The following is a 27,325-nucleotide window of genomic DNA, read 5'->3' as shown; positions in this document are numbered from 1 at the left end:
TAGGCATCTATCCTACATACAACGATCCACCATGCACTCTAAATGAACACATCTTTCACCAATAGATTAGGAACGGGAAGTAGTTCATATGCATTTTGTAACTCAATATTTTAACCTGGAAGAACATCCTTAACGATTCAAAACTCTATTTATCTTTGGAGAGTCATGTTGTGCATACCCACATCCTTTTGTAATGCATTGGTATTCTTATCAGCTTAATAGAGGTTATAATAATAGGTTAGACCTCAAACCTAGTGACAAATTTTCAGGTCAGGTGTACACCAAGTACTACTGCACAGTTTACCCATTTGTCCATTTTCAATTGTGTTTAACATAATTTAGGATACCTCTAGGTAAGTCCCTTGGGTCTAGCCGAGCCTAAAGTCAAAGAACTTCTTACTCACCTTAGTAAATTGGTCCAATGTTGCCCTGCTTAATCATAAGTTAGAGGTTTGTTCCTCTAAGTTTGACACCCTTGGCACTCAAAACATCTTGGCATTTGAGATTCGGGAGCCTACAACTCTAAGCACTAATAGAATGTGTTGTTGTTGGGATGAAGTAGTGTTGTGACGTTTTCACACATCGCTCCATTCCAGATGGAGACCCCCACTTTTTTCTGCTTTCCAATCTAGTTTTTGAGTCCTTTAGCTATTTGCCTTTCATTTGAAGAAGTGTAGTTGGTCAAGAGCCAATCAAGTTAAGTCTCTCTAGTGAGGTCAGTCAATTTTCAAGGTTTAGGAAGTGAATGGTTCACATCTTTGCTCGCTCTAATGGAAATGAAATCCAAAATTTGTCTAAGGCATGAAAACAAGCTTGTCATTCTAGGAACACCAGTTGTTCTAGGCTAGAACCGTTTTGTCCTTTGACTTAGAGCATTTATACAATTGCATGATCAAGCCATTCTAGGCTAGGAAGCTATCCATTCTAGGCTAGGAAGCTAGTCGTTCTAGGCTAGAAAGCTTCTTGATCTAGGCTAGAACGCCTTGTCCTTTGACCAAGGACATTTCGTCCTTTGACTGTGATGATCTATGAGTGGAGCGATCTCTCCTGGTAAGCAAAGTTTGCTTTGATGAAGAAAGATGGTGTTGCCTTGAACTACAAAACGATGCAATTCATTTAGCAGGTGCATTGAACAAAGATGATGATATGCATGCAAGGCATAGCATTGAAAAGTTCACATGGTGTATGGCATGATTAAATGGCACCTTTCAAGGCTAAACCATCACACCTCTAAATTGTCCGTACGAGGTGCATTCAATGTGAGTTTTTAAAACTCAAAGATGATTTCAAATGGTAAATGCAAGGCGAAAGGAAAGCATTTAAAATTGGTGACTTCAATTTAATTCGATCAATGCAAGCCATTTAATCTGAAATAGCCGGTTGTTCTCATTTAATTCGAATTTTTTAAGTTCTAGATGCAAGCTATAAATGATGATTACAATGCATTCAATGCATGCGGATTGCATTTACAAATGGTTGCAAGGCTATTTCATTCAATGATTTAAATTGCAAAACTCGAAGTCCTTTATTGAAATCAATTGCAACACATTTAATGAATGATATTTTGCCTTAATGAATCGGTTGAGAAGCATTTAATGTGAGGCGCAAAATAAAATGAATTTGTTTTTCCAAGATACCACAATTTTGAATGAGGTGCTTTCATTTACAAACTAAAAGTGATAGCTATGCAAACATTAAATGAATGTGGCCAGCTCGCCTCATTATTTTAAATGCACTAAATGAAAGTCATCTAGCGGCCTCTGATGAGGAATGACAAACGATTTTATATTGATCATTTCATTTGATCAATATCACCTTTGAGTTTAAGAAACGATTGAACCTCTAAGTGCAATATCAGCGAATTCATTTCTACAATTGGCGACTTCATTCAGAGATGATTGTTTATGTTTGATGGCATCCTAAGCTACAGCAAACTCATCTCATTTTGATCAGCGAAATTTGATATTTCAAGACAGCGATTTCATTATATAAATATCAGTTGAGCTTGTCACTTGATAAGAGGCGAATTTATTCTTTAGCGATCAGCAATTTTATCAGAGCAACAGGCGATCGTGTTTCACAGCAATTAAGGTTTTCACATGGTAATATGATCCACCTGTAAGTGCCGAAGCTAGCGATTTGATTTGGATCAATTGTTCATTCACCAATCACAGCGAATTACTTTGTCAATAAGGCAATTTTGATATAAGGATCCAGTGAACTTTGGAAGCAGGAATATCATCTTTACATCAGCATTGGAAGACAATTGTCTAAATAGCGATTACCAGCCCATTTTAGATTAGATCGCAGGTCTGAGACAGATTAATTTTGTCATATCAGACCTTATTTAAGTGTTGGTATACCCTGTCATTTATCAATCTTCATTTTAGAGGTGTTTATTTAGTATAATTCTAAGTTACCGGTTCGGGTTCGGATTTAGGTACGGATTCGCGGATTCGGCCAAAAAAAAAAATCTTGGTTACGGGTACGGGTACGGGTTCGTCCATACATATATATATATATATATATATATATATATGTTCAATATATACAATCCATACAAAAATAAAACATACAATGTGACTTTCCATACATAAATGATAAATGATAAATGATAAATCCATAATTATTAATTGCCAATGCCAATAAATATTCATATATCACAAATGTAATCAGTAAACTAATAACTAAAGTCTAATATTATATTCATAATTTGCAAAAAAGATAATATTCAAGTTTCAAGTCTTTTTTAAAAAGTCATAAAGGGGCGAATTAGAGTTTTATTATAAAAAAAATATTTTAAAAAGTCTTTTTTTATTGTTTTTTTGACCCGTGGCCCTGTTTTTTGGAAACCACGCGCCTGGGTTCATGCGGGTCCTCCTAGGTTCGACCTGGGTTCCACCCGGGTCCTTCCCAGGTGGTCGGGTTCCCTGTGGGTCCTGCATCGCAGGACCCACAGGGAACCCGACCACCTGGGAAGGACCCGGGTGGAACCCAAGGAGAACCCGAGGAGAACCAGGACCGGGCAAGAACCAGAACCCGAACCCAGGCCAAAAGGGGAAGAACCGGTAACTTAGGTATAATTTGATCATCCTTTGTGCATTCTCAATGATTTACTATTTGCAAGGTGATCATATTTCATGTCAAGGGTTAGAAATGTAATCTAAGGTTCTAGGCAATATTAGGATTCCAATGAGTCATCAAAATCTAGAGTTAAAATGCATATCTTAGGTTTATCAATTTCACTTTACAAGCGAATATCATATCAAGATGCAAATTTGAACATCTCTCATAGGTTAAGGATGGCCAGAGCACGACGAACTCTCAACAAGATCCGTCCTAGACAAGAACGAGATCTGTCCAAGGCAATGACAAGGTCTGATGCAAGCAATCATCATGAGAAGTAATGGGAAAGCAACATCAAGGCAAAGGAATCAACATCAAGCATTCAAGGATGGAAATTTTTCACAATCTTGAATTTCCTTCGGAAATCCAAGAATCATTGTTAGTATAGCCAGAAGGAAGCTCAAGAATGCAAGTGATAAAGACAAGAGATAGTTTCACAAGAGTTAATCAAAGTTAGAAAGTCGACATGAGCAAAGTCATCATCACATCAGGAGCTTGGAGTTACAAAGATCGAACAAGCTGAGGTGGCACCTATTCCTCATTTATCCAATCATTTCAGGATAAGGCATCCAGATTCAATGTACCTGACTCATCCAACAAAGAGATAACTGCCACATGGACACAAAGTTTGATGTACCTACCATCACCAGCTATTGGTTGAATTTTCAAAGGAGGACATGTGTCCCATCAAATGTAATTTTATCATTGGTCAAGCATTAAATGATTTGTAATGGGTATAACAAACCCTAATTACATTTTCTATCTTTCGATCTTGGCCATTGATTGTGAATCAATCCGAGCCACTCAATTGTAATGTGAGCACTATATAAGGCTCCACTTCTTCATTTTTAAAAGCGAATAGTGAATAGTGAATAGATAATAGTTAGTAAAAAAGCAGCTAGCAAATAGTTCGAGTAGGAAGAGAAGGCAAAGATTGTTGCCAAGACATTGTTGCAAGAAGCATGTAAACTTCATTGAAGAAATGGTGAAAATGATATGTTGATTCAACAATTTGCATGGTCTCTGCTTCTCAATTTGATTTTCATGTTGGTTAATTGAATGAAAGACTATGTATGATCAATGGTGAAATTTGTACATCCATACACTACCACCTTGCCGATAGTAAAGTGCCTTGCATAATCAACTAGATCCATCTTAGCCAAAGCTTAACTTCAATTATCGCTTCTTCATTGATATGCATCAACTTGATGGTGTCTATGCTTGTAGTGGTGATTTGAAAATAAAAAAGCTATACCTAGAAGATTGCACTAGCCTTGTAGAGTGCTGCATGTGGAAGCAAGACTTAGTTGAGTTTCACCAAAGATTGTCCATTGCTCTTACATTCTTAGGAGTAGACTAGATCTCTCTCAACCCTTATCCTTTTTCCTTTTTTTTCCAAATCAAGTTAAATCCCACGTTCCAACAATATTCAAAGCATTCAAGCATTCAACATGAGTCCACCTTGTGATCCCAGCAATATCACATCATATACAACTGAGTCTATCCAAGAGCACGTCAAGACCTGACATTCGAGAACCTTGGAGTCATCCCACTTGTTCACGCAGCTTAGCATTTGGGAGTCTTTGTTCAAGAGAGGATAGAATACTTAGTATTTTATTCTGGGTTGCATAGTGCGTAAAAACACCATCAACAAGTAGCCATTGTCAGGTCTAAGGCAATTAGAGATATCTTGAAAACCTCAGTAACAAAATAGTTTGTGCAGCTGTGCATTTTGTTTTGGTAAGTTTGATTGCCCTGTCAATTTATGCCAACAAATTGGCACCACTGCCAGGAATATAACATGTTGGTCCTTATCTTGAAGTCCCCCTCAACACTAGACAAAAAAGCCAGTTTGGGTGAGTTGGCAGCCCATTAACTTATGCCAATAAATGGTGCCTAGGATGAGTGTAATTAAGTTGAAATAGAGTTGAAGACTCTGCTAATGAGCTTAACTCAAAAATATTTTATTGCCTTGAAGTTTTGAAGTGCCTCAAGGATTTCCTCTTTCAAAAAAGGTGGTGACTCTGCTGTCCAGAACAATTTATTACTGCTACAGTTTGTCTACTGTTTCAAGAACACGTCTCAAATCTATAGCAGTTGGTTATGAAAGGTACACATGTTTTCCTTCCAATTTTTGAAGTGTAGTCTCTTTCATGGTAAGCATAGCAGTTGGTTATGAAAGGTACACATGTTTTCTTTCCAATTTTTGAAGTGTAGTCTCTTTCATGGTAAGCAAACATATAAATTTGTAAAATCTATAATCATGGCTGATTGGTATGGATATAGTTATCTAATGAGTGTTCCTTCACCTGTTTCAACTCCTAGGAACTATATTGAATCAAATTCCCATAATTGTTTTTTATGATGCTTCCTCATGCAATTCAAGTAGCCCTCAATCTTATGAAAACCCATGCCTAGATCTGCAAGTATCCATACAAGAAAACAAACAAAAATTCAATGAGCATGTTATGATGAATAAGGAATGTGAAGGACAGATCAAATCATTGCAATCCAATGCTTATCCTACTACTACGAAAATTCAAGTTACTCAGTCCTTGTTGTTCCCCAAAGGCACTAAGTGCCAAAAAGTAACAAAAAAGACATTTCTTATTTTGCATCCAAAAACCCTAAAAGCATCATTGTGCCCAATACAAAGATCATTTTGCTCTCTCCACTCTCTCTTTTCTCATTTTGGCGTTTTGAAGGTCAGCTGATATATATTATATGGCATATGACATAATATTGAAATTCTGAACTATCAATTGGCATTTAATATTTATCTTTATCACTACCATTTTGGCATTTGGCATTTGGCATTGATAAATGATGAAGTATCATACTTTCAAATGTATTTAGTTCTAGAATTATATTTCTTTAAATTTTTACTTTTTTGCATATATATATATATATATATATAGACACACACACACACACACCATACCCAGATATATCATAGACAAGGAAAAAAAAATTGTCATACTGGCATACCCGTATCCATACCTGTACCGGCAACTTAAATGTCAATCCACCCTGAACAGCTATGAACAAGAACAAGAAATATTTATCATTCTATGAAAAGAAAATTTCCTGCGTAATTTTGATTCAAAAGAATTGTCACTTTTTAGGTTTCTTGAGTCCTCTACCCATCCCAAGGATATTTCCACAGGTAGGTGGCAATGAAGGGATGATGAGTGATGTCTTCTAGTTCAAAGGACATTCCCATCTTAGAAAACTAAGTTTTGGGGAGACATCCCTACAAAACAATTGATACTAGATAAATTTTTTATATAGCATGGATAGTAATCTATCCAAAAGCTTGGCAATCCTAACATTGAAAAGCATTATATAGTAGATGGATTAACTCTTTCTATTATAGGTTGTAGTCATGTATTAGACAAAATATGCCAACAGGCCCTCTTATATGCAGATTACAATAGGCCCCACTAGCCACATTGGGAGGCTCACAGGCTGCCATAGGCTTGTTACCAACTTTTATGAAAAATCAATTTTGGATCCTAATTCCCTATCTCCTAACGCCCTAGCAACGTTCTACTAAGTTTAGAGAATGATTAAATACTGGCTCCAAGCCTTAGAAGTAATCTATGTCGACCTCAACTAGGCCCCAAGTCCAATGCCTAGCAAAACATGTGTTAACCCAAAGTAGATGATGAGGCACCAAGGATTGAGGGGTGTGAATCTGTTTGGGATTTGTCCTGACCCAAATTTGTTGTGTGATGAGTTGTGAAGACTCCACAAGGCACAAAGGAGTTCCACACGTTGCCTCCCATAGGTGTGAGTTCAGGCTGCTTGACAAGGCGAACTTTTGGTGAAGAAATCTTTCGAAAAATGAGTCCACGATTGTTGCCACTTGGGCATGTTGTAGTAGAGCCACCATTTTATCTCTATTCCAATCTCGGAGGGAAATTTGTTGTTGCCGTAGAATACAGTAAGATTTACTAGGATGCTCCTACATCAGATCCCCACGGTTATTTGAGAAGTGCGCCTTGCACGTTGCCAACTTCGAGAATGATCCAAGTCATTCCAATTCAACTTTTGAGATCCATGTCACATCCTAGTAGAATACGGTAAGATTTACTAGGATGCTCCTACATCAGATCCCCACGGTTATTTGAGAAGTGTGCCTTGCACGTTGCCAACTTCGAGAATGATCCAAGTCATTCCAATTCAACTTTTGAGATCCATGTCACATCCTCCACTAACTTGCCTTTACATTTGGCCAGATACTCCCTAGCCTCTTTGTTTTGGGTGTTGTGCCTAGTCCGACTATCCAAAATTTGCTCTATTTGTTGTAGCCATAAATAGGTCCTGAAGAGGATCTTTTATGTTGTCCCCATCCGACTATACTCCATGAAATTGGTAGAGATCTACAATGTTGAATATTGGTGATATGCCAATGCCCTCTAGTAACTCAACCTCATAAGCATTTCCAGAATCAAATCTTTAAATAATCTTGCACGGTCCAAACTTCTTTATCTTTAGCTTGTTGTATGTGCCTATTAGGAACCTCTCCTTCCAAAGGTACAACACGACTTCATCTCCAACGGCACACTCTTTATGGCATCTACCCAATCTTTGTATTTGTCATTCATTGTTTCCAAATGCTGCTTGACTTGCCTGTGCACAATCTCTATGTGGTTTGCAAATTCATCTACCTCTGCACTCCGTTTATCCTTTGAGTTGATGTCTCTGAGTTCTACAACTCCCTTAGGATGCAATTTGATAACAATCTCTAATGGTATTTTCCTTGTACTCTGATTTACTGAATTGTTGTTTGCAAATTTTGGTTGTGTTAGAATCAAGTCCCAGTTCCCTGCCTTGTCTCCTATCAAGCATTTGAGCAAGTTTCCTAAGCTTTTGTACACCACCTTCGTTTGTCCATTAGTTTGGGTATGGAATGTGGAACTCAACTTCAAGTCTCACTTCATCTTCTTTCACAATGTTCTCCAAAAATATTTGGTAAACTTGGTATCACAATCTAGAACGATGCTCTGAGGTAATCCATGCAACGCCACAATCTCCTAGAAGAAAAGGTCAGCAATATGTACCGCATCATTGGTTTTCTTGCAAGAAATGAGATGTGCCATTTTAGAGAACCAGTCCACTGGCACTAATATGGAGTCATATACTCGCTAGGTTCTTGGCAATCCCAACACAAAATCCATGCTCACATCCTCCCAAGGCCTTTTTGGAACCGCAAGAGGTTGGTACAAGCCAATATTCTAACTAGTCCCCTTAGCTACTTGATAGGACCTGCATTCCTTAACAAACTTACAAACATCCTTGTAGATTTGAGGCCAAAAATATTGCTCACTCACCAAAGCCACAATTTTATTAATGCCAAAGTGTCTTGCTAATACTCTGGAATGCTTCTCCTTGATCAAGTCTCCGACATTGAACTCCTAGGAATGCACAATTGGTTCCCTTTGAACATGTCATCCTGAATGAAATAGTCTAGCCACTTGCTTCTATGAACTCACTATCGGACACCCACTTGCCTTCCAAGCATCCACAAAGTCAAGGTCAGCCTCATACAAATGCTTTAGCTCATCAAATCACATCACTATAACCCTCATCTGCATCATCAAGTTCCTTCTCCTGCTCAATGCATCTGAAACTTTATTTGACTTCCCACTCCAATGTTTCAGGACAAAGGTATAGCTCTACATGAATTCAACCCACCGCATGTGCATTTGCTTCAATTTACCTTGATTATTCAGGTACTAAAGAGCTTCATGGTCAGTGTATAGCACGAACTCCTTTGGTAGTAGATAGTGTCTCCATTTCTTTAGAGCTTGAATTAAGGCATACAACTCCTGATCATAAACTAAGTATCTCCTCTGAACATCATTCAAATTTTCACTAAAATATGCAATCGGACTTCCTTGACTCACGATTGTTCCTATTGCACTATCGCTGGCATCACAATTCACTTGAAAGACTTTGTTGAAATCCAATAAGGCCAATACCAATTGTTCCATTGCTTTTTGTTTCAATAGTTCAAAACTTTTTTCAGTTTTTGTGCTCCAGATGTCCACTTGAACTCCTTATGGTCTCTCTCATTGTCTTAGCTGGTGTGCAAATGGTACTAAAATTTCTAATGAACTTCCAGTAAAAACTTGCCAAGCCATGAAAAGATCTCACCTCTCCATTGTCTATTGATATTGACCATTTCGCAATTTCTCTCACCTTTTTTGGATCCATATTCAATCCTCCAACTAAGATGACAAACCCCAAATGGACCAACTTTGTCTTCATGAAATTACACTTCTTGATGTTGATTAGAAACTTCTCTTCTATTAGTCGTTGGAAGACTTGTCTGATATGCCGCAAATGTTCTTCCATTGCCTCACTAAAAATCAAAAAATTATATAGGTAAACAATGAGGAACTTACCTAGGAACTCCTTCAACACTTCATTCATCAACCACATGAATGTACTTGCCGCATTAATTAGTCCAAAGGGCATGACTAACCACTCATACAACCCTTCATTACTCTTGAACGTAGTCTTCCATTCATCTACCTCCCAGATTCTTATATGATGGTCTTCATTATTGAGGTCAACTTGGTAAAGTACCTTGCACCACTCAAACACTCCATGATGTCATCCATCCTCAACAAGGGAAATCTATACTTAATGGTGATTTTGTTGATGGCTCTAAATTTCATACACATCCTCCATTCTCCATCCTTCTTTGGTGCTAGGACAATGGGTATTGCACAAGGGCTTAAGCTCTCCCAAATCAGCCCCTTCTTCATCAAATCTTGAACCTATCTGCTTAGCTCTAGGTTACCGGGTTCGCCTCTAGGCCCCCTGGTACGGGTCCTGGTTCGACCGGGTCCATGGTACGGGTCCGGTTCGAAAAACCTAGAGGTGGTTCAACCTTGGTCGAACCCAGTCGAATCCGGGCGGACCCAGGTCGAACCCAACAGTGTTTATCTTGACAGCTATATGTGTGTGGTCTGGAGCAGTCGATTGCTTGTGTTTATTCTTGAGCTTCGTTTCTTTTTGGCAGCCGTTGTATTTGGCACATATTAAATGGCGCATATTCCAAGCAATATGCGTTATTCTTTTGTGGCTGTGAGTTTGTTCGATGATTTTTTTGGTTAGAAATGTTCTTTCCAGCACCAATTTCTACTTTATGCGTTTCTTTTTGAAACAATTTTGGGCTGCAGTTTCTTTTGTCTGTCAGAGCTAATGCGTCATTTGTTGGAAAATGATTTCTCTTTTCTATAGAAAAACCCGTATATGCCAAGGTAGGGGTGTCGTGTTGCTTTTGGAAAAGAAAGTCACTTTTGGATGATCCATTTGATGATTAAACTTTGAGTTTATATTGTTGAAAGTTGAAACAATGATACTTGAATATTTTGTCATTTTGATATTAAACTTGATGTATATGATGCTATTATGGTATGATCATGATGCTATGATTACAAGTTTATGTTTGTTTTGTTGTTTATATGATGCTATGTGACATGCAAATTTTAATTCATGCTTATAGGCTTCACAAATATCAATATATATATATATATATAAAATTTACATGTTTTTGTACTAACGAACCCAAACCCCTTTTCAAAATTTTGCCGTACCGGCGTACCGGGTTCTTCGAACCCGAACTGGTAACTTAGGCTTAGCTCCATGTTCTTTGTCGATGTCATCCAGTGTGCTGGCTTGTTTGGAAAACTAGCTCCGAGTATGAGATCTATGTGATGGTTGATGCTCCTGTTCTGACACTATATCTTGATATTCCTTCAATAGCTCAGAGACCTTCTACAGTACTTCTCTCTTTGAGGTGATGCCCTCTATGTTATGGTTGTTACACTTCCCCCGACTGAGAGCAAAACACATGTTCATGCCTTAGTCCATCCAAAAAATTCCTCTCATCCATCAAACAAATCCTGGCATTACCACATACCACATCCTTTCGTTCTTCCTCTAGAGAAATCAAGATATGCCTTCCCATTTAAGGCCACAATGTAGGTGTACTTTCTCCCATCATGTATCACCCTTCTATCACATTGCCAAGGTCTTCCCAACAATAGATGGCAGGCATCCATCGGCATGATATCACACAACACTTCATCCTTGTATGATCCAGTGTGAAATTTGACCAAGCATTGTTCACTTACCATGATTTTGTGATCATCTTGAATTCAAGCAATTCAATACAAGTTCGAATGTTTCTTCTGAAACCAAGTTGTTTTGCTACTCCTGCCAATGTTTGCATTACAACACTTACCTCCAAACTTGCACCTTGTCTAGAACAAGCTCTTCCTCTATGTTGGTTTCTCCTTGATCTCAACCTGTAGTAGGGCTCTTCTCATGACAGGGACTTCCCCTTTTCCAAATGTCCCATAGACCTTGATGATCTGTCCAATTCTTCCTCTGTGTATGTTGCTCTTGCATTGGGCTCTCCTCACCTTCTTGCACTTCCCTTGCGGCACTCAAAGGCGCGATATCCTACTTCCCCACACTTGAAAGAAGTTCCCTAAAATGATCCCTTGTCAAATCCTCTTTCATTCCTTTGGTATCCACCATTGCAGTGGTAGTCATCACCTTCCCTCCTATTGCGGTAGGAATCCTCTTTGGGCATTCGTTCTTCTCTATGGTAAGGGCTCCTTCCTCTACTCCATTCCATGTATGGCCTCCTTTCATTTTGTTGCAACCCTTCTTTCGAAGACCTCCAACTCCTTCCCAGTCTTTGCCTAGACCTCCTAGCCAACTTTTCTTCCACCTTCAACACAAATCGGTAGGCTTCCTCCATGGTTGTCATTTGGACCAGACAATTCGTTTTAAATGTTGGTTTTGAGGCTAGTGATATACCATGCCATCTTCTCCTTGTCAGCTTCACAATGGCCAAGTCTTATGATCATCTTACAGAACTCCTCTGTGTACTCTTTTACTGTTTTCTCCCTTTGCCTCAATTTTTGAAGTCCCTTCAGCATTTCCAACTCATAGTAAATGGGTATGCATTGATTCTTCAATTTCACCACCATCCTTTCCCATTTTGTGATTCTCTCCTTTCCTCTCCAATTGAACTTATTTCCACCAAATAGCAATGTGCCCCTTTAATTTGGTTTTTGCAAACTTGACTCTCTCTAGATCCTCACTACAAATCTGACTCTCTCTAGATCCTCACCTTCTTCATACTAAGTATTCTTCCATCTCATTTATCTAGTCAATCATCTCCTTCAAGTTCAAATTACCAACATAACTAGGAATCTCTATTCTGGGCCATTTAACAATTTTGGCAATGGCTTTCATCATCTTGATTTGGTCTAACTCATCTTCTTGGCTTTCCTCATTCGGCTCCGGGATCCTTAGCTCCTCATTGTCACTCTCCTCTGGTCTAGGGTTTAGGCCCTTTTTCCTATCCTCCTTGACAGCATCCAACGAGTTCTTCATTATTCTAATCATGTCCCTCATTTCCTCTATACTTCCAGTAACATTGGCCATTACAAGCATCATCCTTGGTGGCATCCTTCCTTCTAATCTGATGTGACTGCCTTAGGTTGGCAATCTATCCACACAAGAATCTTCCCAAATGTCCTTGCTCCCAAAGGATTCAAATCTCACTCTAATACCACTTCATGCAGTCAAGGATGGAGGGTCCAAAATGGACCGTCCAACCTTGCAACAAAATCCAACACAACTCAAGAAATTGAAACAAATACACAACATTATAAATCCCAAACAAAAACTAAACATGCCCACAAGCCCTCTTATATGCAGATTACTATAGGCCTCATTGGCCACCCTAGCAAGCTCATGGGCCGCCACAAGCTTATTACCAACTTACATGCAAAATCAATTCCGGATCCTAATTCCTATCACCTAATCCCTAACTCCCTAGCTACCTTCTATTGAATTCAAAGAATGATCAAATACTTGTTCCAAGCCTTAGAAGTGATCCACATTGGCCTCAACTAGGCCCCAAGTCCAATGCCCAACGAAACATGTATGTTGGCCCAAAGTAGATGATGAGACACTGAGGGTTGATGTGAAGGGGTGTGGGTCCATTTGGGGTTGTTTTGCCCCATAATTGCCATGTGATGAATTGTGAAGACTTTGCAAGGTCCAGAGGAGTTCCGCACGCTTCCTCCCATATGTCCAAGTTTAGGCTACTTGACAGAGCAAACTTCTGGTGAAGATATCTTCCAAAAAATAGGTCCACAATAGCTGCCACCTAGGTATGTTGTAGTAAAGTCACCATTCTATCTTCGTTCCAATCCGCAAAGGGAAATTTGTTGTTGCGGTAGAATGCGGTAAGATTCACTAGGATGCTCCTACATCAATATTGTATTCTTCTTTGACGTCTCTCAACACTAACATTTATTGATGCCCTTTCTTGTGTATGTGGTGATTATTATTTGTTTTAACTTTTATGTATGGACATGTGGCATCAACCTCACATGTTAGTAATGCATAAACAAACTACTTATTGTAGTTTGTAATATTCCACATACCATTAAATATACTGGCATATATGTAATCCAAGACTATACCAATTGAAAAGAAACTTTTGAACAATGAAGATAGTAACCTACAATAAAAGGTGGGTATAATCTTATGCTTTGAGCGAATATCTTTTGCAACAAATAACTTCTTGCATATTGCAAACAGATGGAAAACTTTAATTGGAGAGCAGAATAACAACTCAGTCATCTAGAAACTATTTCATAACAGAAATCAAAACTAAATAAATGTAAGGGTGGTTTGAATCCCCAATAAGTTTCATAAGCCTTGTACCCAAACCAAGCATGAGAAGATTCGTTAACTTCTAGTTAAGAACAAAAGCCATCTCCTTGAAATGGCAGTTATTATAAGCATAGTAATGGAAAACTCTGAATGTCTTTAAAATAGCTAACACACTCTATATATGCATGATTCATAACCTTAATATCTGTTGGAAAAGAACAAGGCTCAAACGATAAAAATAAATCCTACAAGTATTTGGGCTTAAACAGTAAAAGGAAATCTTAAAGAGTGGCAAAATCACATCTTTTGGGTTGCCTACCCCAGTACTACCCTGGCCCAAAAGTGACTTACTCTGAATTACAGAAGAAATTTGGTGCACTAAATCTGGTATGACAACATCCAAATACAATTATAAGAGGGAACTTTCATATTTGATTGTGTATTGAAGTAAACCTGATACAAGAATCTAAAGGCACTGATTCTTCTATGACTTACAAAACATTGGCCACAAGACTGTGTGAGTCTCCACATACTCAGCAAAGTAAGAGGCAGCATGAATTTCTGCCTCAACTTAACTGACTTGCCAAGTTCACAATTTTGGCAAGACCCGCAACAACCTTGTGAATCTCAGGCACACTATTTTTTGTAGGAATTTTTTATATAAACATCCAAAAAATACCTTATAAATACCTTAAAAAGACATAAAACCCTGAACCCTGTAAATTTGGTAATACATTTCTCTCACTTTAACTTGTGGTGTGTCATGTTGTATGTCATTGTATTATTTTTTTGTCATGTATAAAATAATATTTATTTTTATTAAATATGTTAACATTTACAGTTTTTATTTTTTATTTTTATATTAAGAGAGTGCATATACAGTTTTCATTTTTTACCATTTGTGAAACAATGTTTTATGTAGCTAAAGAACCTAGTCGGTTGTTTGCAAAAACTTTTTTCAAAAAAATTATAGTGCTTTGATTTACTAGCATTTATTGTTGAGTCATAGTAGTAGTGCAAAGTTTGTCTTTTTACAAATTTTTAAACTAAAGTAAGAATTGTGTAGAGTGTAGATGGAAAAACCCCAACTGTGCCGTGCTAGTAATTGGCAAAGAGGACTTGTCTAGGTAAGTAGATTCAAGATTGCAATCATAAAAGCACAACAAAAGGGTTCACCATAACTATTAGGACTAGGCCAATACACCAAATTGCATCTCAAATGACTAATATCAGGCTTCTGATCTAGTTTACAAGACCAATGCAAATGAACCTATAACTAAGTACAATGGAATCTAGATAGAGAAAAACAAAATGATATAACATCTCACACACAATATGCTAATTAACTTGTAATTCGTAATCTAAATCAAAGGGCATACAAATAACCATGCTGATAGCATAAATAAGAAAAAGAATTCTCCTTACAGAGCAATAAGTCCTCACAGTCAATCGACTGTAAGAGGAGCATGTCCAAAGGTGACCTACCTCAATCAAAGTACTCCCGGTTGTTGTTATAGCGTTTAAGGAATAAAAAGCCAAAACCTGAGAAGACTTGTAGTGGATCCTTGTATCTCCTTTTTATCCAATTTACAGAATAACTGGTGGGAGAGAGAGATGAATAATGGCATAGGAATGTAACTACATTTAACTAATGCTTTAATTGAGGTATGTGAAACAGATGAGAGCACAATGGAATTAAATGTAGGAATGAGTAGAAGTCCCGGCAACATTTTGGTAATGTAATGCAATGTTATGGAAAACGGACAAGTATGGGTCATCAGATGGGGCGTGCCAAAGGAAAACTAGCCATTTCTGGCCATTGGAGAGACCAATCCATAGCATCATGCAGCTCAGGACATGCTTTTCAGAAAAAGCTGCAACTTAACCTTAATGCATGCTGAAGGTTTCTCACAAAATCTGAGGCCCATGCCTCAATCAAAAGTCTTGGATTTTTGCAGAGGTCTTGAAAGAATCAGACAAGGAAGTGGACTCAATGGGATGTAGGGAGATCTTTGCACTTACAATTCTCTAAATTTCTTTGTGTGTTAGACACTGGAGGACGAAATATTTTGGCGTTTTATGGGGTAAATAAGAATGCCTTCCGAGGTACTGATAGATACTGACCCAACATTAATCAGTACTCCGATCGATTCCATGATGAATGCACTGCCAAAATTGAGTATCTAAAGTGAAACAAGGCAAGAACCAAACGTATCACGATTCCATCATAACTAACCCCATAACCCATGACCCATGACCCATGACCCACTTTGTTAATTGTCTATAATCTACTCCACGTATACGTGGATTGGTAACTTTAAGTGAACTTAGACGTGAGGCCAAACCCACGAGTACAAAATTTAAACAATATGTAATATATAAGATAGATGGAGAACGATCTTGTTGAAGTCTCATTTGCCAAATGGGTATCTAGATCGGTGACCTTAAAAACCTAACCATACCATTTGACTTTTACAGAGGCCTCAGAAACCCAACTATACCTTTTAAAGTTTGTGCCCAGATGAAACAGAAGAGCCTAAAATCTCCATACCTGCCCATCTGAATTTCTGTTTGCATTCTATGAATAAGGGCGGTAGTCTTGCCAGCAAACATGGGCCCAACAATGAGATGAAGTTCTCCTGATGTAGAGGAGCCCATATTGTCCAACGCCTGGATTTGCTGCTTATCAACTAGCACGTCTTGCAGCCTCTCGTCCTCCTCCTCTACTCCTCCTCCTTCCCCCTTCAACTTCTTATTCAATTCGTTTCCCGCGCGAACACAAAAGCGCATACGACGAAAGGAATATTCCTCGGTCTTCTTAAAGAAAAGGGTAGGGACAAGCCAGCTCTGAGGGGATTTGACCCTGAAACACCTCGATGAAAAAATGGGCATAAATTGGGTGGACGCCCTGAGGGAGTTCCATGATGCCTGCAGAGGGCGCAAATGGGCAGCACACGAAATTGTCAGCACCATATTCGCTGCTGCCTTGTATTCCGCAACTTGAAAAATAGAGAATGGAGTATCCTCTGTTGCCTTCAATCACTCTACCCCATCAAAGCCCCTCGTTTGTATGTGCCCTGCGCCCTGTGCTGCTGCTCCTGCTTCGCTCAACTCAGTTGTAGGAAGTTGTAGCATATGTAGGAACAAAGGTGGAGAGACGAAAAAAAATTATCTTCGACAATACGCCACCAGCTCAACGGGCACTTGCCTGCACTCTAATTGTCAAGAGAAAAAGAAATCTCGATACCGATTGGAACCAACCATGCTTCAGTGCTGCTACACAATTTTTAATGAAGGGCAAGTTTGGTCGTGGTCTCATGGAGAGGGACTAGGCAGCTACCATTTTCAACCGGGAACTGTTCAAAAAAATAGATATGATAAAACCTTAGATAAAGACAAACTTACCAATACCTTTAGGGCTTATAAATGAATATTTCGACAATGATATATAATAAAATTTAATGTATTTTATATGGGCCAATAATTATCATGTTTCAATAATATTAAAAAGAGGATGCATAGTTGATTTGAAACTAACATTTTGTTGATTTGAAGCTATTTACTTAGATTTGATGCATAGTTGGCATTTTGTACCAGATTCGTATAAGTCATGGGAAAATATTAAAAAGAAAAAGACATTGATTTTGTATTTTATTTCTCATACCATGAAATGGACCTTCTATATTTTCAACTGAGACTCATCTATATTGAATTAATATTTAATAATTAAAAAATGGAAGCGGACATTGGAAAACAGGGAAATGTTAAACTCTTAGCAAAAGAATCCACAGATATGTGTATAATCAAAACTTTTAAAGCAAGGTAAAAACCTGTTTAATAGTGCCTGCAATGTTTGACGGGTCATGAAGGTGCTGTCAGCTCTCTCCTGCGGCTAGCTATTAGAGCAATCTTCTCTATCAGAGCAAAATTCTGGTGCTTGTTGGATGGTGCTTGTTGGAAGTGAATCAAAGGGGTGGTTCTCAGAACAGGGAGAAAGCAAGAGATAGGGATAGAAAGGAGACCTAGAAGAGGGAAAGTGAGAGAGAGGAAAAGATAAAGAGATAGGAAGTGATACATAGAAAGAATAAGAGAGAGGTAGAGATAATGAGACAAAGATAGCTCATGGGGAAGGGAGAGATAGGGTGTCAGAGATAGAGGGGGCAAAAGTGAGAGAGAAATAAGGTTATAGAGATGAGGGATAGAGATGTATAGAGAGAGGGAGTGAGATATGGAGATGGGGAAGATAGAGATAGGGAGGGAGAAATAGGGTGTGTGTGTGTGTGTGTGTGTGTGTGTGTGTGAGAGAGAGAGAGAGAGAGAGAGAGAGAGAGAGAGAGAGAGAGAGAGAGAGAGAGAGAGAGAGAGAGAGAGAGAGGAATGTGGAAATGAAGATGGAGAATTAAAGAGAGATAAATATATAGAGAGAAAGAGAGGAGAGATAATGATAACTCTATCTTTCTATCCCTCCATCTCTCCCTGTCTTTTGTCTCTCTGTCTTTCTATCTTTATTTCTCTTAATCTACCTCTCTCTATGTTTGTCTATCCTTCTCACTCCCTATCGTTAGATTGAATAATATATCTTATACAAATTAATTAAATATTATATTATTTACAATAATAAACAAAATTATAATCTATATTTTATATATAAAATAAACATATAATTGACTAAATATATATATAAGTTTAATAAAAAATGAATTTTGTGATATACTATTTTTAGATATAAATTTTGTGATATACTATTTTCTTCCTTTTTGTTGCTTACAAGTTAGTCTTTGCCATAAAATACCCATTAATCACAATGTATTGAATATTGCTTCATATCATTTAAATCAATATCCACATACATATGCAAATACTTCTCAAAAAATTAATAATTGTATGTTTAGTACCTCATATTTAACAAAGATTTGGAAATTATCATAGAAATGTTTGAAACTTTTGGTAACTCATGAAAAATAATAGGGCAAAAAGTGACAACATAAGGAAAAATTGAGATCCCATCACTGCAGACAATATATGAATCCTCTACTAGTCCTATCTCAATGTTTCACATGCTCGGGTTGCCATCAGAATCTTTCCCATGCTCCCTTTGTCCTAGAGTGCGAGGCTTAGATCCTTCAAATATTGGCTCTTCCATAAATAATATTTATTTAATTATTCAAATGTTATTTTTATATATTTAGATACTAGTGAGTTTGTGGACTCTTCTTCCCACTCGTCTTTCTCTTGTGGTAATTATATTGATGGTTTCTTGACTTGATTGACAAGGTGAATGTATGCTTTGTCAGGAAAAAGTAATTGTCTTTTTGTTTCTTCTCACACTATCTTTGCGTTTTCTCTTTTCATGGAAGTATTTTTCTCCTCTTGGCTATAACTCCAATTTATTCTTAGGTGTTTACTTTGTTCTCAAGATGAACTAGATATTTTGATCAATAACCCTTCAACTTATTTAAGTGTTCCCTTCATCCTTCTTCTTCATTCCTTTTGTCCCCTTATTCTTAATGACCATATAATTTTTTTTTATAATGGCTCATGATCACTTTGTGATATTTTCCTATCCTTATTTTAGATGTAAGGAAATTCTAAGAGGTGCATCATTGATCAATGTTTCATTATTCTTCTTCCTGTTGGTTCCTTTCTTCACAGTGTTGGAATATTTGTTGACGATATTGTTCTTGTTATTTTTTAAAAATTAAAAATTACCATGCAAGGTGTCTTTGTAGATGGTTCAAAAGGTGATCTACTTCATTGTTTACTTGCAAAACAACCTAAATTACATCATGTTATATTTGTATCTGTGTAGCTTCCTCTGATACCATCTCCTTCATGGATATATCCCATAAATTTATGAGAAATTATGTAAGGGACCATATTCTCTTTCTTTGTTAGATTGCACTAGTTCCATCTCCATTGGCTACCCCATTTATATGTCCATTTTCACCAACCTTAATTCAAAATCATCCTAATTTCTTGTAGGCAATGATGCTAAATATTTACTATTTAGTTGAATATACTTTAAAGTATATTATAATTAAGTAAATAAGATAGATGAATACCAATTTAATTAAGAAACTCATACTTGTAATTGGATAAGGATATCATGATGTATTTATTCATATGCATTTATAATTTTATTTAGGAAATTTTCTCACAACATGTGGTCTCTTTTATCAAACACAATTGAAGTATATAAACTAACTGGCGATTGCTAAGAGCTTCCAACTATCGACAACTAGACCAATAACAAAAACTTACATTTAAGGAAATAATCATGCTGACTACCAAACAAGTAGAACATTACTAATAGAAATCTATTTCTCTAACTACAAGCTCCAACTAAAATGAATATTAGTATAAAAATTCCTCTACTAAATGCCTAAAATTTGAGGTGATTAGATTCCAATACCAAATAAAAGTAAGCAGAGAACTTCTTGCACTAATATTTTGAAGAGAGTGTTGTGCAAATTTTAATTAATTTAACAATAATAGAAAGAAAAAAACATATTTCATAGAAAGTAAATAACAAATAACATAACACAGGTGCATGTGGAGAAAAATCTTTAGGAGAGAAACACCACACTTCAAAGTATTTCAATGTGTTATAAAGTAAATAACGATTACAATATACTCGTAGAAAGATTTCACAAGAGTACCGACAAGTAAAGATATAGAGGAATTATTAAAACTTAAAATAATATTTATAAAACTCTACATACAACCTCTATCTCAAGCATCTAATATATAACAGACACAAAATGTAAAACCATCAAATGGTGATTAAAAATCTATGAGCTAAAATTGCTAAAAATTGGTGCCAAAATTATTCCCCAAACAAGGTTGCCTTATGATGTGCAATAACACATATTAAAAGATAATTTAATCATTTGCGGTAAAGAAAATTTAATAATGAGAAAAATAGTTCCTTTTCAGAAAGAACTGTTTAAAGGGAAAAGTAACTCTAATTTTTTTTATCCTTGCATGTTTGCTTGCTATCTCTATTGTTTCTTCAAAGCATTCGAGAATAAGCTTGCTTGAGGGCTTGATCAAAGGAGTTCCCAAATGATGTCTATAGACAAATATCCACTTCAAACACAAGTACAATGAGGAAAGGCACATCTACTATAATAATCAATTCTCAACAAGTTTACTTTTGTAGGTCCATGTTCGATCATATGTGCTAAATTAGTTCTATAATCATATATTTGAATTAAAACAAACTATAACTTATTTACAAATTTCAAGATATACATCTAAACAAGACCTTATTTTGTAACATATTAACAAATTATGCCATCATATCTTTACAACATAACTTTTTATGTAAAACAATTATTTTCATTACACATATGAAAAATCAATTTTGTACACATAGATTTGAATTAAAACAAACTAAAACTAATTTACCAATTTAGAAATATACATCTAAATAAGAACCTATTTTGTAGCAATTAAGCCATCACTTCTTCACAACATATATTTTTAAAAACATTTATTTTTATTATACATATGAATAAATTGAATAGATATTTTATTAATTTTTAATTACACATTCAAATAATTATAATTACTAAAGCTAAAGAAAAATTATGAGAAACGAGTTAACGGTTAGCTTTATCCTATTCTGTTACTGGTTAAGATAAAAAAGACTGCCATCATCTAATTAATTTCAATCAACACAAAATGAATTCAACTGTTTATTTTGAAATTAATTTCCATAGATCTGTAACGGTTTACAATAACCCATCTCTAATATCGGGATTCAACAAGCTCAGGAATTCGTTAGTTTCAGCCGACAGAAGCAATTCTTCCCAATAATCCGTACCCAAATCTGTTCCCTCCAATTCGAATGACCCCAAAATATCATCACCAACGCCATCACAACTCCAAATTTGCGGCTGGGTTTTGAATCTTTTCATCTGTGGCTGTTGCTCCTCTTCCAAAGATCCTCTTTTTCTGCACAAAATATCATGGAAACTTGCAGAATTGGGGCTGCAGTTGCACAAAATATCATCGAAATTTGCAGAATTGGGGTGGGAGACGGTGGTTCCCGAATTGAGGTCATGTGCCAATGCCCTACACACAATTTCAACTGGAAAGTTGAGGAATGTTCGAGGCCCCCTCATTTTGAAAGCAGATTTGTCGTACGCCATGGCTGCCGCTTCTGCAGTAGAGAATGTCCCCAGCCAAAGCCTCGTCCCTTGCCTCGTCGAATCCCTTATTTCCGCTGCAAATTTCCCCCATGGACGCCTCCGCACCCCTCTGTAACGCTTTTCTATTCCACCCTGCTTCGGCAAAACCCCAGCTTTCTTATCAGGAATGGCGGCACTGACATTTAAATGCTTAGATTCTTCTATTTGAGAACGGCTTCTTACATTAGCCGCCATTGAAATAGGCATCCATTGTTCCAGATTTCCAACTGATGGCAATCCACTCTGTTCTTCAAGGTATAGGAGGCTTTCAACATCTTCTACTGATGACAATCTACAACAATTGAATTCTGATTGCTGCTGTAATGGTAACTCAATCTGATTTCCCTCGTTTCCTTCCACAGAGATTTGATTTTCTATAAAAGTGCTGATGATCACTCCCTCCTCCTCTGCAAGGTCTGAAGCCGGAGTTTGCCAATCTGAAGTGATGCATGATCTTTCGGAGCCCCCGGCAAGAAATCGAATCCATATGTTCTCCAGAAGCGCATCTTTGTCTTCAGCTTCGCAAGAAGCTGATTGCATGCCTCCAAAGCCACCGCCATCCATCGTTATCTGCTACGCTTTCTACTTTGTTTCAAACCCTAAAACTCCGATCTTGAGCTGTTTTTGAGTAGGTATTTCTTCTATAAGATCAGGAATGCGCTGAAAACACAATTGACGAGTAGTTGGCATATGAGTCCAGGTATTTTAAGGAGATGATGAGATAGGTAATGCAAGGAAATTGGTTGCTTGCGGAACAAATAACTCTGACGCGGATGAATTCCAACCGAGCGCTTGCAAGAATTCATTGTGATTAAATAAATTTGTAGAAACCCTAGTTTATTATTGTGGGATTAGATAGAGGTCGTTACTTCGAACTCTGAACACGTTATCTAAAATGTGGAGAATGAAGAACCGAACTTTCCTTGAAAACCACGATTGGATGTCAAGTCAAAAAAAATTTCTGTTAAAAAATAATTTTGTGAACTCATTTCCACATCCTGAACTTTCGAGATGGTTAATCTGGAACAAAACACACGTTGTTTGACATTCAAAGTAACAAACTATTTGTTTTTTAACAGTCCAGACGTCAGATCTTACGTCTGTGCATTATGTTTTCAAGCCTAAATCCTCTGTATTTCCAAGCCACTTTTCTTCCTTCACAGATTCAACGAACTGCATTGCTTCATAACTGTTTTCTCAAATAGGAAGCTTCGCAGGTATCTCATTAATCTGGTATTTTACACGTGAAGTGGTTTTATATAATTTTACTTGGAATTTGTGGAAACAAGAAATATAGGTACCGACCACGAGGAACAAAACGTGATTTTTTCAGTCGGAATTTTCGATTCTATTCTTTATACATAATATTTTGGTACATTTAAATTAAGAAATTTTCTATAGAGTTGACATTTCGTAGGTTCTTAATTAAATTTGATGGTCTTGATTTCTATTAAGGTTATTAAAGTTTTCTAAAATATTATCCAAGTTTTATTTTTGAGATATAGGGGTCTTTTATTATTTTTAAAGATGTTGAGGTATGGTATTGGTAAAGATTTGATCTCTAGAAGACTCATTCATAACCATTCAACTTCACTAATGACCACAAATCTATTCACTAAGCTAAATTTTAAATTAATTTTTTTTATGAGTTTAAGTTGATTATATTTCAATTAATGTTCCTCACTTTATATATTAATTAATCCCATTTGATATTTGATATTTTTTATTTTTAAATTAAAAAATAGTTCTATCATATTAGTTAATTTTAATAGTATGTTTATTATTGAATGAATTTTGTTTCCCCATAACTAATCTTTGTGATTGAATAATCACCCTACATTACTTATCTAGTCCAATTGACTAAATGCAAATTGAAATAGTTGAATGCAATACTTTAGGTTGATAAGAATGGATGGATAAATGATATGCCACATGCCAATAATTGGCCTTGGTTCCGAATTTTTAGGGCTCTCTCTATAAGAAAGATATCATACTCTAAAGATTAATTGTTTGTCATCTCAATTCACTTTGCACCTATTGATTTAACCTCGATGAGTGTGGACTTATGTAGTGGATAAAATCTAGTCTAAATGATTTTAACTTGATTTTATTCACTCACCTTGACCTTGATATTTATGTTCATACAAGGATATACAACCTTAATAAACACTTTTGAAGAATTTTCTAGATCACAAAGTCCATCTACTAAGTTAGCCACTTCGATGGAATATCCTTATGGGTTAGAAAAAAGATCAAGGATAATACAAAATCATACAATACACCAGGATGAAGTGATCTCTAATGTAAATTTTGCTAAATTTATTTTTTTCTCCAATTCAAAGTATATAATATGAGGGAGGATCTTCTTAAATTATTGTAAAATAACTAAATGAGTGTCCTTAATTATAACAATCTAACAAAAAGATCAACATTATATGCACCAAGTCAACTCACAAAGACAAGTAAGGGAGGGGAGACTGAGCCTATATGAAATTTAAATTTAAAATTTTGGGGAGCGAATCCACGATTACAGAAGTGAACAAGGTTAACTCTCACAAATCAAAATAAGGTGACAAATGATGGGTCTATATATTAGGAATGCAAATATAATGATCAATGATAAAGGGGATTGGAATATGGATGCCACAAGCCAATTTCATGCACAATTATGCCACCTATTAATGGATCATTATATTTATAATGATTTGATAAAAATGGTATAAAAATATAAAGGAAAATGGAAATGGATATATATTTTTAATGATCACCAAAATTTAGATGGTCATTTTTTTTATATAATTAAGGTTAATTTAAGCTAAATGTTTTAGCATGCATCCTTTCAAGGTATATAATTTTAACTTGTAGAATAGAGACGAGGGTGTGAACCAATCTGGGCCTAATACTTGAACTTTATTACTTAACCCACAATATTTTTAACCTTACAGTAATCAATAATAATGAAATATATAACAATGAAACACCATGCACAAGAGGACACCAAGTTTATGTAGAAAACCCAAATAGTGAAAAACTACAGTGAGATTCAACTTGTAATATATGATATGATTACAATAGTTTTAGGCTCAGTACCAAGGAATACCACTACTCCCTAAAGGACTTGTAAGCTAGAGTGCACAACCCTAAGGCAAGATACAATTCTTTCAATCTCAAGATCACTTCTCCAGAGAAATGTACAATGAATATATTAATTAGAAAAAAGTACGCCTTCAACAATACTACTTCTAGCAATCTCCAGATATGAAGTTGCCCTTGAATCTCTGTCTCAAGTGACCAACTCTACAACAATCACCACAAACTAAATTTGTCACAATTGACTTTTGCAAGTGATATAATCACGTACGCTCAACAAACACATTGATCCATCACTCTCCCTTCAACATCAATTTGATCTTAAATATATATCAATAGCATACAATAATTAAATCATACTCTTCTTCATTTCATACATTAATTAGGCTAGCTAGAGCAAAGGACAAACATAGGTCATATCAAGTTGGCCACTGAAACATAATTGTGGTGAGAACGATCCAATTTGATTCATTCATGCACTCAAATCACATCAATTTTAAGGGTTAAATTGATAAAACCCTAGATGTTTTGCTAAAATTGATTTATGGGTTACAAAATTTCTAAATTATATGATTATATATAATTTTTATCACATATTATTTTCAGATATAGAAGCATCTTGTGTTCAAACTGATAATTCACATTTCTTAATTCACTGGTTAATCAATCATTTTACCAAAAAGTTGCATTGTTTAGTCATACACATAACTTGAATTACCAAAAGTATTATGATTTCAAATATTTGCATTCAATTTCTTTCTTTATTCATTACTTTTGTTACCCTTAGTCCTACATCCAATATTCCAGTGAGAAGAAGTTGTAGACTTAGGGCGTCTTGAAGTTTAAATACCAAGGATATATGGTTCTCGAGTCAACTAACTTATTCCATGTGAGTGTTGGTACTTCCTCTAATCTCACACATGATATACATAACATCATGGAGACCCATTCACCTCATAATTCTCATGATGAGAATGATTCTCCTAATCAAGTAACAATTAATTAATTGTGAAAAATTGACCAAAAGTTGGATGATCTCCAAAATCATATGATTCAAGAATACTCTAATGGTGAGGAAATCCCCTTGATTGAAGGATTGAGGAGCATGATTAAAAAATGATGCACATGATGTGTAAGTGTTGCGTGACATTGCCCATATTGTTGATACCAATAATATGCCTATTTAAAGTTGTGCCAAAGTTCTTGGCTATTCTCATCCTACTAGCCAAGTTGAGAATTCCATTCCTTTTCCTACATCCTTTCCTAGAGTGCCTACATATACATCCTTTCTCATGACTATCTTTAAACAAAATGCTAATCCTACACATGTTAGTCATGGGGGAAATCCTATTAATCAATACTATTACATACCTCCTTCCACGAGTCCTCCATTTGTTTCCCAACCATCTCCTATACCAATTGTAGCATTGTAAATTATATCTACACACAATTTTGTCCTCACCTAGACCTCACTGTGTTGTTCAGTCTTTCAGTATATGATGCTTGCTTTAATTATGCTCACACCTTCTTGAAACCTACATTTTCACTCCCTTTCTAACCCATGTTCAAATTTGAGTCCTAATTAATAAGACTGATATGCTATGGTGCCTTGGTCCTAGATCAAGACTAGGGCACCCCAGTGCCTTGGTCCTCCTAATCAAGACTAATATTTGGTTCTATTAATGGTCACTTTAAGTGGGTGGGAATTTAGGTCCCATGCCAGCCTACTTTAGAAATTCAAGTGAGTAATCAATCAAGCATTCATCAAGAATTGAAGGAGAGCTCAATTTAGATCATTTACATCTTTTTTATATAGTATTTGTTGGTATATTTTGGCTCCTGGGTTTTGTAGGTTTGCTAAATCATAAAGTTGGGTCTTTGCTACTTTTTGAGTATTTCCTATCATGATTTGTATGAGATTAAAACCCACCGCATAGATGTCTGCACATTGTGCTATCGTCCCTAGTTGAAATGCTCAAATTTAGACCAAAAGAAGAAACAACTTTCTATTTTCAAAAGAAGAAACTTTATTTTATTCATTTATAATTAGATATTTCCTCTAGTTTAACTAGTTGGAGGTATCTGAATGTATGTTGTAAAATTGACTCTAAAAGGAACATAGTTTTCCTCTAGTAGAGTCACATTTCCTTCTTCACAGGTTAATGAATTTTTTTACATTACATTTGCACTAA

At 36.2% G+C, this 27,325-nt stretch overlaps 2 protein-coding genes across 2 annotated transcripts in view; both read right to left on the bottom strand.

The window, feature by feature from the left end:
• Window positions 1–17,230, bottom strand: part of LOC131061000 (thymidine kinase a) — a 33,678-nt gene extending 16,448 nt beyond the window's left edge. The window contains exon 1 of the mRNA XM_057994498.1: window positions 16,400–17,230. Coding sequence (XP_057850481.1) covers window positions 16,400–16,821 — 422 coding nt within the window. The 5' untranslated portion in view covers window positions 16,822–17,230. The remainder of the gene's footprint in view (window positions 1–16,399) is intronic.
• Window positions 17,231–21,535: 4,305 nt separating this feature from the next.
• Window positions 21,536–23,208, bottom strand: LOC131061001 (ethylene-responsive transcription factor 5). The gene has a single exon (XM_057994499.2). The coding sequence runs from the start codon at window positions 22,605–22,607 to the stop codon at window positions 21,585–21,587; it is 1,023 nt and encodes a 340-aa protein (XP_057850482.2). The 5' UTR covers window positions 22,608–23,208; the 3' UTR covers window positions 21,536–21,584.
• Between the last annotated feature and the right edge of the window lie 4,117 nt (window positions 23,209–27,325).

Source organism: Cryptomeria japonica, chromosome 9, assembly GCF_030272615.1.
Source record: "Cryptomeria japonica chromosome 9, Sugi_1.0, whole genome shotgun sequence".
NCBI classification, from domain to species: Eukaryota; Viridiplantae; Streptophyta; class Pinopsida; order Cupressales; family Cupressaceae; genus Cryptomeria; species Cryptomeria japonica.
Note: the sequence above shows the minus strand (reverse complement) of the source record. Positions and strands in the feature narration are given on the sequence as shown.